Genomic DNA, 17,232 nt, shown 5'->3' with positions numbered 1-17,232 from the left:
TCTTCCTCTTAGCTGGTACAGTGCTGTTTTTTGGTTTTAGGATGAGAGAGGTGTTGATAGCTCGTTCATGGTTTGGTTGTTGCTCAGCAGTAGTTGCACTAAGTCAGGGACTTTCCAGCCTCTCATAGTCTGCCAGTGAGTGGGCTGGGGGTGCCCTCAGAGCTGTGGGGGATCACATCCACAACAGCTGACCCCAGATAGCCAGAGGGATATTCCATACCTAAGGTGTCATGCTCAGCATATAAACTGGAGGGAAAGCTGGCCTGGGGCCTGCTGCTCAGCAGCAGGCTGGCCATCAGTTGGTGAGTGGTAACCAATTGCTTCTAATTTGCATTAATTATTTTTCTTGGGTTTACTTCTCTTTCTTTTTGTTATTTTCCTTTTCATTACATTTATTATTTTATTTTATTTCCATCAAACTGTTCCCATCTCAACCTATGAGTTTGCTCTACCTCATCCAGCTGGGAAGCTGTGTGGGTGGAGTGAACAAGTGACTGACTGTGGTGCTTAGTTGCAGGCTGGGGTTAAACTGTGAGACATGTTTTTCCATTATTTGAATAATGCTTTGGAAAATTAAAGTATAAAATAAGTGTAACAATAGCCTCTGAAACATCAACTATATACAGCTGCTTTAATGACACAATTTGAATTTTTGTTCTATTATATGTAAATGTAAAATATTAATGGAAGGAAATGGGTACTTGCTCAGAATGTAAAGAGGAGTATGTTTTTTGTTTGGTTTTGTTTTCTGTCAGACAAGACACAAGTACTTAGGACTTCCCCATGTTTTTAAGTTGAGGTACATCATGTAGGGACAAGTACATCTGAAACGAAGAAATGACGTGAATCTGTAAGAAAGGTGTTGGTTTCCAGTCATATCAGATCAGCATTTGGCTTGGGGAGGGCACAAAACTGCTAAGCTCAGGAGCTGAATCTGAACTTTTGCCCTCTGATTTACTGTGCAGCTACACTCCTTCCTGTGCAACTGCCACTGCCTCCTGTTGCTGCTAATGCTGCAGCATCCCATGTGTGGTCCTCTTGCCCAGGGAACAAATGCCTGAACATCGTGAGCACTTGTCTGTTCCTTTTCATTGCAGCAACAGCAGCTCTCACTCCTTACCCAAGGGCTGCCAAACTGCTGTTGTAAGAGGAGGAGAGGCTGTAAAGCTGGTACTGTTGCTATCACAAGGAAGGAGGAGAAAGTTGTCTTCTGAAGCAAATTGAATCCTGTGCAGGGAGAACAGGGTAGCATATAAACCTCAGTTTATATGCAGGGCCTTCTTTTTGTGGGATTGTGCAAACAGGAAATGCCGCTGCCTGAACTGTTTCTCAAACTGCTTTCCTCATGTTGTATGAAGAGAGCCATGTGAAAGCTTTCAGTCCAGCTGGCTGCTGGGGCCACATGCTAGAGCAATTCAGACACTTGACAGTATGGAAATAAATGCTATTAAGATAAAAAATATAGTTGTGTCATTACAGACGTGTGAAATAATTTATGTATCTGGGATCCTGGATAAATCATTGTCAGAAAGCTGTTATTTTCAGATACACTTCTTTTTTTACCATACATTTTAAAATATGTTTCTTTTATGCAGCTGCCACTGGAGACATGCCAGCTTACCAGATCCGAACTCCCACAACCACCTTACCTCAGGGAGTGGTGATGGCAGCCTCGCCAGGGACTCTGCACAGCCCTCAGCAAATGGCAGAAGAGGCCACACGCAAAAGAGAGCTGAGACTTTTGAAAAATAGGTAAGATTATGTAATAATAATTCATAGTCAGTGTTGCAAACTACCATGCCCCCCGCCCCCAAACATTATAACAAAGTTTTCTTCTTAAGGTCATGAGCACTGCCTGTAATTGATGAAGGGAAGGCAGGAAATTCTTTTCAGTCATCCCATGTCCTTCTAGGACAGAGTATTGGTTGTTAACTCTGAAAGATTAGAGTTGACCTTAAAGCCATGGATTTTTAGTTTGAAAATATTAGGTGATTCAGAAATCAGTATCAGATAATTTTTGTGATGATCCAGAGTTACACTTTTTGTTGCATTTTACTTCCTGTCCTCTCCCACTACTGACAGTAAAATGACCAGTAGGGCCTCTTTCATTTAAAAACATCCCCACAAAGAATTGTTTAGGAAAATAGCTGAGGATCTCATTAGCAGCTGTCCATTAATGATGCTGTGAGGAGGATTTATTCAAAGATGGAATGATAATTATAGACTTTGCCAAATACTTGGCTGCTGGGATGAGATGCTTTGCAGTGCCCCTGTCATTTTGTGAGGCCCATTGTGTGAAGTTGCTGTATATTTTTTAATTAGTTGTCATGGGCTTGACTGAGTGTTGTAAATGTCAGTCTTTCTCTGTGCAGTCTTCTTGCTATTCCTTGGGGAGTCTGTCTTTTTAAAATGTGCATCCACCTCTGTCATTGGCAGATTAATAGTAGAAATAGTCTGCTCTGCAGATTTATAATACACTGCTTAGCCACTTGTCTTATAATTGAATTAATGGTATTGCTTTGCTCTCATGCCTGTCCTTTATTTTAAATTACTTACAAGGATCACTGCATTGTTGTGCCTCCTTTTTGTTTCTTCTTCCTTCAGTTTTAAAACTAATGCCTATGCTATAGCTCATAACTTGCTGGAATGTTAGCCTCTCACAATTTGGTAGTTTGTCATGTTCCAAGGTAGTAAAGGAGGACTCCCAGTACTTCTAGTATTTCTTCTGGAATGGAATGCTTGTTTAGTCACATGCTTCTGAACACACTAGCCAAAGTGTTTAGCTCAAATATTAGAGACTTTTGAGCAGAACTACAAAATGGCTTCAGGCTATCATTTGCCAGCAATAAAAACTACAGACTTGTGTGGCTGAAATGTGCTCAGGCAGCCAGTTCTGAAATGCTAATAAATTGTATTTGTTTGGATTAAATTGTATTGTATATTGTTACAACATGCTATAAGTTTTGATCTTCATGTAAGCTTGGCATCTAGTTTTTTATCTGAAGAGAGTAGTGTTACGTTTGTGTTTTTCTGAAAGTATATTCTCTGGGTTTGGTTTTAAGATTTTGATGGCAGAAGACAATGCTCCCGATAAACAGACAAAGTAGAATGTGACTGGAAGAAGAAATGCTGCTTTCCATCCTAATGTTTAGTGCAAGTCAAGTCAATACATCATCAATTACTCCCTGTTTTTCTTGATTCTTCTGTGTATTGGTTCCATCTTTGTATTTGGTGATGCTGGATGCGTTTCAAGTTCTAGATGTTTTGGATTATATTTTAACTGTGTTACTGCTTTTGGCTGTTATCCGATGTTCTGTTTGTGCAATCCAGCAGTTGGTGGTGGTGGTTGTTGTTATTGTGGAGCCACAGGGATTGCAGGTAATTGCATTTATCCAGTCTTTGCCATATTGTGGCTGTTCCTGTAGTCATTTGCCTTGTATTGGTTCCAGGGAAGCTGCCAGAGAATGTCGCAGAAAGAAGAAAGAATATGTCAAATGTCTTGAAAATCGTGTGGCTGTGCTTGAAAACCAAAACAAGACTCTCATTGAGGAACTCAAGGCCCTCAAAGATCTTTATTGTCATAAAGCAGAATAACTGTCTTTCATTTGGACCTCCTTTATTATGAACTTTAATCAAGGCATGAGAGGAAGCAATTCTACAGATTGCCATATGAACTTGAGAAAGAGACACTTGAGGCCCTTGTGGAACCCAGTTTTGCTTAGTGTTTTCAGACTGATTTGGGAGATATTCCAAAATTTGGAATTCTGTCATAGTCTCCATACTCTGCTGAGCTTTCTAATGGCATGCAAATGGCTTTTTTGTTTGCACTTTTTACTTCTGCTTTTTGCAGGGAAGCTGCTAAAGAATGTCGACGTCGGAAGAAAGAATACATAAAATGTCTGGAGAGTCGTGTTGCAGTGCTAGAAGTTCAGAACAAGAAACTTATACAGGAGCTTGAAACCCTAAAAGACATTTGCTCTTCCAAAACAGATTAGTAAAAATATTTATTATACTGTGAACTAAGATATGTCCAGTTGCTTTGTAAGACAATACATAGCCAACATGACTTACGGCTTTCTCTTTGTGTCATTTATAATATATTCCAACTCCTAACATTCCTGAATGCTTTCCTGCTTTTTGTCAATTCATAGCTCTAATTTCAGGTTTTTCATGCACCATCCTTCTGTCTCCCAAGGAGCCAAATGTTAAAAAATATAACAAAGTAAAAAAGTGCATAATTTCTAAGAGCTGTTTCTTTGCCATGTATTTACAAATTACTTTTACATGTTACTGAGTGTCCTGCACATTAAAAATATTTTGCAATTGTTTTAGATGAATCATAAAGATAATGCATCCAGTAATACAAGAAAATCAAACAACCCAAGGTATCTCAGGAAAGAGTTTATAAAAGAATGTTATGATTATATGTATGTACTAGCATACTAGTCTACAGATGATTTTATGGCATATTTTTATATTAGTTGCTTTGTGGAAAAAAGTATTGTATTGCTGTCACTGAGTGCCATGGTTAAAGATAGTTTTTAATAGAACCATGTTGTTTAACCTGTGTAGTGTCTGATTTCCTTTAAAAACCTGGTTGAGATGCTTTAAAATCCATGAGTATCTGAAAGAAGACAAAGGGAAAAAAGCTCACCTAAGCTCATGACATGATGCTAAATATATTGTAAATACCTGTAAGATGCTCTCTATTATATGGCTGCTATTTACTTAAATTTTCTGTATTCTGCAGAATATTTGGTTCACTGGAGGTCTATACATCAAAATTTAAATGTTCATCCTGAATACTACACATTCTAGATCCTGTACACCTGTAAATAGTTGCCTGTAGTGAAGATTGATGGTGCAGTTCTTTTCACAATTTCAGCAAACAAAACTGGTGGTCAGGGTGTCCTAAGGAAGGGAGCTTTCCAATAAGTAACTATTTGCTGATTCACTGAGTTCTGGAGTAGCCTACAGATGAGAGCTGAAGATTTTTAAAATAAACCCATGTTTAAACCAGATTACAGCTCTCGTAAATGCAGTATGTGCCAACTTTCCATTGTGCTTTGAAAGAACTAGTGTATATGCAAAGTTGCTTCTGGGTACTTTTTAAATTCAGGAGTGATCTAATTGTTTGGCCAGTACAGTCTATGAGCAGAGTATTTGGGAACTTTGCTGGAACTAATGGCCTTACTGATGTGGTAGGAGGAGAGGCCTGTTTCCTACTTAATTGGCTTTACTGAGGGTGTGTGTGTGTGAGAGAGTGTGAGTGTATGGAAGGGGAGGAGGGATGGAATCATACTGAAGTCATTGCGACTTCCTAATTTAATTTAAACTCAATTTGCATTTAACCCTCTTCACTCTGACCCTGTTGGGGTGGTTGGTTTATGTATATGGTTTTTTCTTCTTTCCTAAATTACTTGAAATACACAGGATCATTTTCTTGACCATTTTGAAAATTCCACTAGGTACCTAAGTGACACCATTTGTAAGAAGAGGTATTCTCTCTCACTTCCTGCAGCCACATCAGTTGATTTAGAAGGTAACAAGATACCTCTGACCTCTAAGGCTCTGATGCAGGTTTGGAACAAAAGTAAAGTAAACTTTGAAATATCTTCTTTACCGTGAAAATACATCTGAAGTGCTAAGGTCAGCAGAAGTCAAAGGTTCTGTTCAGGTTGGACAAGATGAATGCAACCTGCAGGTCCATTTTGCAGCCTCTGTAGTGCAACAAGGGAGTTTGTTGTGGCTCTGTTTTCTGTTACAGGTAGGCATTGCTCCTGACTCACAAGGGATTTGGAAACTTAAATAGAGAAAAACTTGTGTGTGTGTGTGTGGTAGATATATATTCAGTAAAAAGTCCACTTTATCTTCACAATGGTGTTTGGTACTAACTACAGTTAGAAATTTGATAGGACGAATCCTTGTCTGTTCCACATCTGTGTAGTTGATACTCATTTCTTTACTAGTAGAATCATAGAATGGTTTGGGTTGGAAGGAATCTTAAAGATCATATAGTTCTAAACCCCCGTGCCATGGGCAGGGATGCCACTCACGGATAAATCATGTTGCTTAGAGCTCCATCCAGCCTGGCCTTGAACACTTCCAGAGATGGGGCAGCCTCATCTTTACTGAGGCTCTTATTGAGTGCTAATCTCTGAGTAAAGAATTCATTCCTAATATCTAATGTGAATCTCTCCTCTTTTCTTTATAACCACTGCCCCTTGTCCTGTCATTGTCTACCTGTGTAAAAAATTCTCTTGTTCTCTCCTGTAAGCCTCCTGTAAGTACTGAAAGGCTCAGTGAAGTCTCTCTGGAGCTTTCTTTTCTCCAGGATGAAATAGCCCAGCCCTCTCAGGCAGTTTTCATTGGAGAGGTGCTCCTACCCTGTGTTTGTGTTTGTGGTGCTCCCCCAAGCCTGCTCTAACAGGTCCATGGCTTTCCTGTGCTGGGGCCCCCAGAGCTGGAGCAGAGTGAAGGGGCAGAATCCTCTCCCTTACCTGCTGCCCACCCTGCTTTGGGTGCTGCCAGGATGGGCTCAGCCTTGGGGGCAGCAGGCACACACTGAAGCAATGATGGATGTGGTACAGGAAAAAGGCCTTTTCAATAGTATTCTTTATATAGAAACATCAAGTGAATCTGAGTTGATTTATTAAAAGAAAATTTGAGTACTGCCCAACTTTTGATTTGGCAGAGCCAAGAATTTTGTTTTTTCTTTATCAGGAAAAAAGACCAAACAAAGTGTGGTTTTTTCCTTCCTGTTAGAAAACTGCATTTCTATGGTATGAAACTCCTTTCTTGCTGGAGCCACACAACTGCAAATTTCTTCAAGAGAGACAGCTAGAGAATTGGCCTTTGAGGGAAAGTATGTGTACACAGGCCTGCATGGATTTTAATTTTTTTTTTCATAATAGATTTTCATGTAGCTCAGGTAAAATAGTCTCTTGTAAAATGTCTTCAGCTTCCTAGACTTGTGGGTGATGAGGAATGTAATAGTCAGCTTCCTCTTAAGGTGGTACAGCTTTGAGTCATAGCTGTTTCCCTCTTTAAGCAGATGTGCAAAGACAAATCTCTATAGACTATCCAGATAGATCTCTCTTGACTCTCTAAAACAGCCTCAGCTGTTTTGGCCAGTGAAGGAAGGGATTAAAATAAATATATTGTGTGAGTAGGTGTGGATTTAGTTTCTTTGGGAGGACTTTTTGATTGTTATTCCCACAGATTTTGCTGTTTGCAAGAATAATTGCAGAGGGGTTTTTTTGGCTGCACTGATACAGTCCTGAGGAGTGCAAGTTGTCTCCTGCTTGGTTTTCCTTCTGTTCTTGTCACATGTAATTGCTGATCTGTACTGGTACCCTGCAGACATCAGTGTAATAGCTAAATTCAGTCTGATCTTTTTCTGAATTAAATATCACTTCAAAGAAAACTAAGGGGTCTGCTCAGCTTCTGGTTTGGATTGACTCATTTTGCCCACAGTTTTTTCCTGTTTCATCCCTTGGTATTTAGTATGTGGGTGTGTACAAGGCAAGACTGTATGGAGTGCTGAGCTGTTAAGCAGCTGACAGAAGTAACTGCCTTTTGCTTGTCAGCCTTCCTGGAGAAAATATTGTCATGTGGGGAGGGGGTCTAGTTTTTTTGGAGATTTTTGTTTAAGGCACTATGAGGCCCTTGTGGATGAGAATAACAGTGATTTCATTATTACAGCAAAAGTGTTCTAGTATTTGCTTGATTTAATAACTGAGGAAAATAATTTAGGTAAATTTTAGAGCAATTTGATAGTCTGTCATGCCAACTGGAAATGGAGGGTAGCAAGAATCAATTTATTCTTCTTTGTCTAATGATTTTTTAGTCTATTTTCCCAGGTTTCTATTTTTTCTTCCCAGGTTTCTATTTCTTTCTTCTTGCAACAGGCATGTTCAGTATGAAGCAAAAGCTGTGTATATGCACAGAGTCTGAGAGTGAGTAGGGTGTGAGCTGAGTGCTGCATGTAGACTAAGGAAAAAAACCTTCATTGTATTCTGTGTGACTTGAATGGAAAAAACAGTGAAGGAAGTGTCTTTGTTATGGTAACTGCTGAGCTTTTTCCTCTCTTTTAATAGCCTTTGTCAGTGAAATCAGGTGTGATTAATGCATCTTGTGAATGGAATTATGGCTATAAAAATGTCACAATTCAGAAATCTGGTTATCTAGCCAAGTCATTGTTTTTGTTTTGCAGCTTCAAAAATACGATTTCCAAACAACCTTGAATGAGGCTGTTAATATTCTCACTTTCATGATTCTCCCCTCCAGCCCTTTTCAATGTAGTTCTACTCACACGAGGTAAAAGCTGCTGCAGAGCTGTTTAACAAGCTCAGTCTGGACCAAGGATGTTGTTTTTTCTAAAATAGTTCTCTTAAGGATTTGTTTTCCCCTAAGCAAAGTATTTATTACATTTCTAGCTTCCATTAATTCTTACAGAACTGCAAACACATTTTTAAGTTTAATGCATACTGAGGTGTTTTGCTTGATGAAGTTGATTCTGAAGAACTAGATTCTCCAAGATCCTGGTTGTGTGAACTAAAAGCTTTCTGAAGTTTGTCAGCTGGCAAACAAACAAAAACATGCTGAAATCCTTGACAGCCCTGCATTTTTACCAACGAAGTTGTCAGTTACTTCAAAGATCCAGACATGGGCCTGGAGCTGCAGCTTTCATGACAAGTGAGTGGCCCAAATCTGTTGAGATCTTCAAAGCAGACATTGTTCTTTTTCTCTCATTTGAGGCCTGATCTAATTAGCTTTTCTGAAGTCTATCTATTGGAAATGGTCCTTAATGAAGTACAGCCACAGAAAACCAGGAAAAGTTAGGATAGATTGAACACAGAGTTTGAAAACAGTGCTGTTACAGGGTATAACACAAGCAGGTATAGTAAGTTTGGATGTGAGACTGTTTATTTTTTAATTTCTGTATTTTTTGTGCAAAAGCCCCATTGGTCTCTGTAGGGATCAGAACTCTGCAGTATTGAACACAGAATGAAAAATGTCAATATTTCAAAATCTGCTCTACTTTCTTTTGTTGTATCTTGTGTAAATTTTTACCTTCAACTCCTTCCCTCACATCAGAGACCTATTCCATACATTTTTTGTTCTTTTTCATTGATGATTTTCATTTTCCTGAAATACTAATATTGTTTCCTGTGAAGTGACAGTTGCTCATGTTTGTATCGCATTTCTTCTAGTATGTTTTGAACGTGGTGGTCTAAAGCAATTAAAATTCATAGATGTGTCAAAAATCTCTCAGAAGTTCATGAAAAGAGGTAGTTAGCAATGAAAGAATGGACTTACTACAGGAGAAGTGGGAATGTAAGATTTTTTAGATTCAAGAAAACTTTCTAGGAATTCTATTAGATTCCAGAGGATTCATTCACTGATTGCCCATGAACCATAGAAAGTGAGGTTTTGTTGCTGACAACTATTTGTATTTTTTTGGAGGATATTTGAATGTCTGTAGATTATAATATATTTGTTTAAAAGGATAATTTGTTTATAGACAAAATGTATTTTATTAAAAAGCTTGAATACCTTGCAGACCTAAGCTGTTGGGTCTGATGTTGTTTTCTGTGTTTTCAACGAGCCAGTGGTAGTTGAATAAAGGACAGTGCAATGTATCCTGATAAAATACTTGCTGGATGCTCCCACAAATTGAAACAGTTACTGACACACTTTTTTTCTTTTCCCCACACTTCAGCTAGGCAAATATGTTAAAAGTAGACTGGTTTTGAAATACACTACTTACAAGAAAAATACCCACTGCCTATACTGTTACATTATTGTAGCTCAGAGTAGAATCTGATAATTCAGGCTTAAATTTGAAATGCTGGTAATTTCTGACCTTCTGGGTAAAGTTCAAAGCAAAAGGACACGATTTTTTTCCAGCTGTTCTAGAGTGACACCTTGTGGAGTATAAATGTCTGCACTTTATTTTCAAACTGATGAAGTAGCCAGAGGATGCTCCAAAAGCAGGGAATTTCTTGTATCCTATGGGGGAAATTTGGGGTGTGGGGTGTTCTGGAGCCATTGAGGAAAGAAACCGTTTTTCCTGCTGTTCCTATGTTAATATGTATTTAGAAAGAAATTATTTTAAATTTGATAGCCTTTCAAGAGGAAAAAAAATTATATTGACAGTTTTTCAATTTATAGTCTTTCTTTCTGACCAATAGTCCCATTTAATGAAAGACAAAACGGGAGTTATTTAATTTTGATTTATAATAATAATAATAGTAATAATGATAATAAGATTTATCTAAATGCTATTGCAAATACTGCTATTGAAGCACAGCCGTTATTAGTTCTAGATCACAGAAATTGAGTACAATTAAAAACCTAAGTATCTGTGGAGAGCTAAGGATGTGAAGGGAAAATGAAATAATGTGGCTTTAATCCTGGAAAATGGAAATACCATTCTGGAAATGGAAGGGGGAGGTAAAAAGGGGGAATGCAGAACAAAAGAAAAGGTAAAGACGAAGTCATGAAGAAAAGCATTCTTCAGGATAGGTAGATTCCACTTTTCTAATAAATTGTGCAGTTCTACATTACAGCTATGACCATATAGTGTTCTGTCCCCCACAGATGCTCTGCCAGTGACCATGTGGATAGTTCATACTTGTGTTTTTCCACAGCACCTATGAAGTGGGTGAACTGAGCAGTTAACAGGATTTTTTTTGCTCTGTCCAGAGGATTAGCCAAATGCATGAGATTGTGATGTCAAGATCTAGAGCAACAAATGCATTTGGATATGGTAAGTTTATAGGCCTATTCTATGAAAAATGTGGTCTGGGAAATTTGTTATTAAGAGATTAAATTAAATATTTATGTAATTTCACAATTAAACCAATTACAAATGCCATGCAATTTTTTTCTCCAGTCCAAAATATTAACTTGGTCACAGTTAAGTTTGTCTTGTAACAGAGAGAGCCTGAAGATGGTCAGTATCCTCTTTCACTGTAATGTTTGACTGCAAAGCTTATGAAGCTGATTTGCTGTCCCAGCTGGTTCAGTGTAGCTGTTTGTGCCAGTGTTAGATCTGGTTGTGTATCTCCTCCCCAGACTAGAGCATTCCTGAGGTGACAAACATTATGCTCAAACAACATCTAATATTAGCCCATGCTGTTGGAGTAGATCAGTCAGTTTCACAAAGTCCTTCTGCTTCCAGTCTTAAACACCCTCACACCACCCCACTTTCAGGAATGAAACAAATAAATGTTACATTTCTTTAGCCAGTATTTTAGCCCTGGAAATCCTTACGTGTTCTCTTTGTTCTCTCACCTTGCCATTAGCTCGCTAAGGATCAGAAATGGATTTGCTCTCCTAACCCAGCTGCACACTTGTATGAACAGCAGAGGTCTCATTGTGCAGCTTGGAAAGGTGTGAGAGGAGAACAGAAACAACTCATGCAAGTGTGCACAGCAGCAACATGTACTCGTGCAGATGTGCACACCTGCAGGCCTCAGGTCAAGAGGCATCTCTAGAGATACATTTCCACAAGATCTCCTTTGTAAATGACTGGCAACAGAACCTCTGCTTTCTACTGCTCATTTGCCCAAAAGAGAACTTGCTCAAGTTATTAGTATTTCTGGAAGTATCACTTTTTATTGGCTCCTTTTAGTTTGTTTTTCAATTTTTTTATTTCCTCAGAGTGATGACTCTTGTAGCAGAGCCTAGCTGCCTCTGGGTAACAAAGTTCAAGTTTGAATTTTTCTCTAGCAAGATGGTCAGCTTCCACCTGTGGCAAGGGAACTTGTTAATCTTTATTAATCTTTATAATAACACACTTAACACTAAAGGAACAGCTATAGAAATGTCCAAGAGCTTTTTCAAGTGTACCAAGGAAAAATAAAGGCATATGCTCAAACTTGAAGGAAGGAAAAGCTTCTTTCAAGCAAGAAGAGGGCACTCGCACAATAAAATTATCAAAGCTCTACTCTGAAGTTTCATAACAAATTTTAGGCATTTCCTCACATACTCCTCTGCCCTCTGCAGAGGTTTTGAAAATACAAAATATAGCTGTCCAGCCAGTCTAAAGAATCTGAAAGAATCAGTTTACAGCAGATTATGTAAAAAATCTGATTCTGATGCCTGCCTCTGCTGAAATTTTAAGTAAATAAATCTAGTCCTCCTAGTGCTTTCATGGCTTCATTATGCACTGCAGAAAGACTGTATTTAGGACAAAGGAAACCAGGATTAACAATGTCCACATAAACTTAAATTTTGGTTAGGATATGGGGTAGTCTTGTCTGTCTGAATTACTCTTGGAAAAATCTTCATAAATAAAAAAAGTTAATAAAGCACAAGGATTTATGCAATTGCATGAGAAATTGTGTATAGATCAAACAGAAAATATGAGTCAATTAGTGTCACTTATGAATGGGACAATGGTTAAGTATGTAGGTCACTTTTTAGAGATTAGTTATGTGGAATCTTGGACAGATGCCCAGCAAAATGAAACACACTAAATGGAATTCCTGATATAAAATAATCCTATTAAAATATAACATTAACTTTGCAATAATGTAGAGAAGTGGTGTCAGGACAGCAGCTTTGTTTTAAAATAAAGACTTGATAAGGAAATAAGCCTGTCAAATGAATAGAATCATAAAGACAGTGGCTAAATAGATGTTAAATGTGGTTAAAGATTTTATTCCTAATGAATTCTTCTACTTTGATTCTTTAGCAACATAAAGTAGGATGAAAGGTGTTAAAAAACACAGGGAATGTAGCTGATATGCCATCAGGTATGCACTTTGGGCCAGATCAGCAGGTTTTGTTTGCTCAAGTCAGTCAATAATTGTAGCAGAAAGCATAGCTAGACCTTGTAGCATATAAGCTGCAAAAAAACCCCAACAAACCAACCCAGCAGAAAACAGGCAAAATGAAGGAATATACTGCAACAAGGGGGCTGGAAAAAATAGTTGTGTTAATGTCTTAGCTCACTACTCAGTAGCAGTGGTACAAAATGAGTCTGGAGTGCTGCAGCTGGTTCTCCTTCCATGTTCCTGAAGCTGAGTATGTCCAGTGATGAGAGAAGCAGACCTGCCTGAAGGGCAGAGCTGGTGCCCAGCCAGAACTTGGCCTGCAGATTTACCTGTGCCTCATCACTGCAGAAGTGCTACAGGGTGAAAACCTTGAAGAGCATCCCCACATTGATGGTACCCAGGAGAACTGCAATGGCATTTGTGAACCTGCTATGGGAAACAGCCTCATCTTAAGGTCCAGATACTGAATGGTCCAGTAAATTGTTGCTTGTCTAAACTTCAGATATCTGGTCCCACATCTGGTAATTGGATCCCTCACTGTGTACAAGCTCTCTACATAATACATGACTGCTTACATTAAAGTTCAGAGAAGTTCATGGGAGTAGGTATAGAAAGTCCATCTCCTTTCTTCTGATTCCTGGATAAATTAACTCTCAATTGCTTGAAGTGATACTTGTCTTACCTAACAATGATAATCTAAACTCTAGGTATTTCTTCACAGACTAGTTCTGTATTTGAGTGGGAGGCAGGCAGTGTTTCCATAGTGCACTCCATAACTCTGAGGGTGGAATTATTTGCTCTTGCTGAAGTCCCTTTCCTTCCACTAAACAAACAAACAGTTCAGAGGGGAGCTAGGAACAGACAGCTGGTTTTTTTTTGATTGCAGTTAAGCAAGATACACCCAACCCCAATGGCAACAAATTCCTCATCCTTCCCAAGAAAGATTAACTTTTATCTTGAGGAAAATTCCTCAGATAAGCAACTGTGGTAAGGAAGGGGAGATGGTATTATCAGAATAATGGTGTACAGACAGCAGACCCTGACCAGCATGGTAGCTGAAGACTTCCCAAGAGAGGTGAGATTGGAAGTTCTTTGGCAAAGGAGGAATTTGATACATTCTACGTATCTGGGACAGTGATCCTGACTCTGTGCCATAGAAGATATACCATGAACATCCCAGGCATGGCTTATGTAATTTTAAAGGGTAGTAATAGTTTTGTTGGCTTCATCTGTCAGCTTGATCTGAAAGTATGAAGTAGGTTTTGCAACTTTGAAGCTAACTGAAAACCCTAATGGTATTTGGTTGTGTTAGACATTCAGGATAGGCTGAGTGTAAGCAGCAGCTCTGTGAGCACTGAAAAAATTGTAGCCATGTCAGGAGCTCTTAAGACCAATATATCCAAGTTCATTCACATCCCATTTTAAACAGCAAAACCTTGGCTTTGGCAAAAACTGGCCTTATTGCACTATGCTTAGTCAAATATCATGTTCTCCTTAATATATCTGTTTTGGTGAATTTGGATATAATTAAGCTTGAAGGACAGAGATATCAATGACCATTAAATACTAGATAAGGATTATTTTGTTCTCTTTACTCTTCCTTATCAGCTAGCATTAAGTAAAAACTTATTTCTGAATAGTTCCTAACCTTTTGAATGTATTGTAGAAATATTTTATGGATATTTACAGAGCTGAACAATTGCATAAGAATTCAAGAAGGGCTTAAGCTAATATGTGCCTCTGCAACTCTTGGGAATGAGTCAGCTATTCATTTGGAATTGAAAATACACAATCCCAGGAGGATATTATAAAATGTTGTGGAGCTATTTTGTTAAAATTTGTTAGATTTTTGTCAATAGTTGATTTTCAGCATTGTTATGTAAATGAGAATTCACTGTTACCTGTGAAACAGTCTCAGATTAAAAACCCAAAATTCTTCACAAGTTTTGGTTTTTTCTTTTTCTTTGTTAGGGAGCTTTAAATTTGAATATTGTATAAATTGTATATTCAATAGAGTTCCCTGACCCAAATTTCTAGTCTAACCTAGATAGTTATTTAGTTTATGTGGGTTCCCGATGTCAACTTCAAAAGTTATGTTATTCAGATGAACAACATAAATTAATAATCAGTGCATATCTGAAAATCTTTGAAGATATTTTTGTCTTCATTTGCAGTACCATGTGCCACTGATGCTGACAGCTTTAGGACATGTGTGATTAGTTCTCTCTGCAGACAGAAACCTATTTTTTGTCCTGTATTTATGCTTTCAGTCTTACCAGTACCTCACCAAAAAATCCTGATTTACAGAGTTGTTATGGATGTTGCTTCTCTAGTTCTCTATGCCTGACCCATTCCATCCCATCTGGAAACCAGTGGTTGCCTTAAGCTCTTGCAGTTTCTGTGCACCTCACCATTCTCTTTGTGTAAATTGATTTGCATTAGGAAGTAGGATAGCAAAGCTTTTAATTTTAATTCAACAGATCAGCTTGTTGAAATAGGACTGTTAAAATAGTTATATCTAAAAATATGTGGGTTTTTTGGTCCATATAGTTAAATTGCATATATGATAGGGTGCAGTAACTATAGACTTCAGGATACTCAGATCAATGGTGACAATAACATCGGCATAAAGAGTTGCAAAACTGAGATCCTTATTTGCCAAAAGAGAGATGCAGATTTATATTCCTTTCCCAGAAAATCCCACAGATACTGAGTTAGTCTCTTCTGGCAACCCATCAGGGCCTCAATACTTTCTTTAGCAGTGTTTTTCCCTTTATTATATAAAGGAAATTGATTAGTGATGAAGGCACTTGCCTCCTGCTAAGGCTGGCTAAAAACACTTGGTTTGCACTGGAGTAATGATTCATATCTTTTCTTATAGTAAAAAAACCCACAAACCCTAAACTCAAATCAAACATAAAACATCAGTGAAGGCTTCTTTCTTGACAGCCCAGGAGTGTGAAACCCCAGAAGGATTAGAACAACATTAAAGTTCCCTGTGATATGTTCCACTGGTTTCTACTGATCCGAACAGACCAGTGGGTGTGATGAAAATGCCATCTGTTTATGGCTTGTCATAAAATGAGCTCTGGAAAGTATGAAATGAGGGGAGCAAGGTACCCTTTTGTTGGAACCTGTTTTGACAGCACAAATGCCATTTAACTTAGATCCATGATGCCCATAACACAAGAAGAGAAGGTGCTCCTGTATGGTAATTCCTATACTCCCCATGGATATGTAATGAAGGAAAAGGACTTAGCAATTAAAATTGATTTCAAGATAAGAGAATGAACAGAACAGAGTATCTCATGTGCACTTCTCTGTGCAACATATATTAAATGCTTGAAGCTTAGAGTAAATGTGTATTTGGTAATGCTTAGTTAATAGCATAATGCAGCTTTCATTGTGATGTTTTCTTCTGTGACTTCAGAATCTCAAGTCTTTGAACCTGTGACCTAATTCCTATTTCTACTATAGCCAACTGTTGTATTTCATATTTCTAGAGTCCCATGCTGCCGCAATCATATTTCTAAAGTCTCATGCCTTCTCAGTGAGATTTCTTGGGGGCAGTTCTTCACAGCACAGACTTCTTCTCTTCTGCTTGTTACTGCTTCTTAGTCAGGACTCCTTTCAGGCTCTCCCTGACTGGCCAAGCCCAGCCCCTTTTATCCCAGTTATCTTCACTAGCTGCAGCTGCAGCCCAGTTAAGGACATCGCAGCTGCAGCCCATCAAGAACAACCAGGGCTTACCAGGGCAAGGCCTATATACAGATATTCAAATACAATACAGACATTTTACTAGGACTCCTACTATACTTCCCCCTTTTCTTTTTCTTACAGCGACAGGTTTTACATATTCTACTTACAATTACACAATACATGTATTTTCCCAGCTCTCGACTGTACAATACAATACAACTAGGACTCCTACTATAGCCAACAAGGAATAAGGATAAAGAAGAAGGTCCAACTACTACACCAGTAATAAAATCTTGATACTTCAGTCTGTTGCCTAAGCTTCCTGTCCAGTGCTTGGGGATGATAGTCTTGCAAAGGAAATTCCGTAAATCACATTGGAGCTCTGCTGAGTTGGGTGGTTAGTGAAGATAGCACAACTATATTGTACTGATGTTTGAGCTGAAAGCAGCATTCATTCCAGATCTTGTGTAGTGATACAATCTGAAAAAATGGAATCCCAGTTGTGCAACATTTCTGTTTCAAGCCTCATTAGAGAACTGGATTTTGTGTTTATTCAGGCTTAGTGTTTTAATCCACTTGTTCTACAATCAGATAAGGTCTTGTACCACTGGGGTCTGAGGGTTTGCATTTTATTTGTTATTTGTAAAAAATGCATTTTTACTTTGTAGGAGTGTCTTAATCTTGCTTTCTTTGACTTTGTGCTGTTTTGGCTGGGGTAGAGTTAATTTTCTTCATAGTAACTGGC

The 17,232-nt window shown here is 38.3% G+C and overlaps 1 protein-coding gene across 14 annotated transcripts in view; it reads left to right on the top strand.

Annotated features, from left to right (window-relative positions):
• Positions 1-4,567, top strand: part of CREM (cAMP responsive element modulator) — a 44,522-nt gene extending 39,955 nt beyond the window's left edge. For 7 of the 14 annotated variants that reach the window (XM_064703962.1, XM_064703961.1, XM_064703957.1 and 4 more), the window contains 2 exons: positions 1,596-1,752; positions 3,450-4,567. In XM_064703962.1, the coding sequence (XP_064560032.1) occupies positions 1,596-1,752; positions 3,450-3,594 (302 nt within the window). In that variant the 3' untranslated portion in view covers positions 3,595-4,567. The remainder of the gene's footprint in view (positions 1-1,595; positions 1,753-3,449) is intronic. The other 7 variants (XM_064703964.1, XM_064703958.1, XM_064703955.1 and 4 more) reach the window with 2 other exon arrangements.
• Positions 4,568-17,232: the final 12,665 nt, after the last annotated feature.

The sequence above is a fragment of the Zonotrichia leucophrys genome, chromosome 2, assembly GCF_028769735.1.
Source record: "Zonotrichia leucophrys gambelii isolate GWCS_2022_RI chromosome 2, RI_Zleu_2.0, whole genome shotgun sequence".
NCBI classification, from domain to species: domain Eukaryota; kingdom Metazoa; phylum Chordata; class Aves; order Passeriformes; family Passerellidae; genus Zonotrichia; species Zonotrichia leucophrys.
This window is presented reverse-complemented; position numbering and strand designations above follow the sequence as displayed.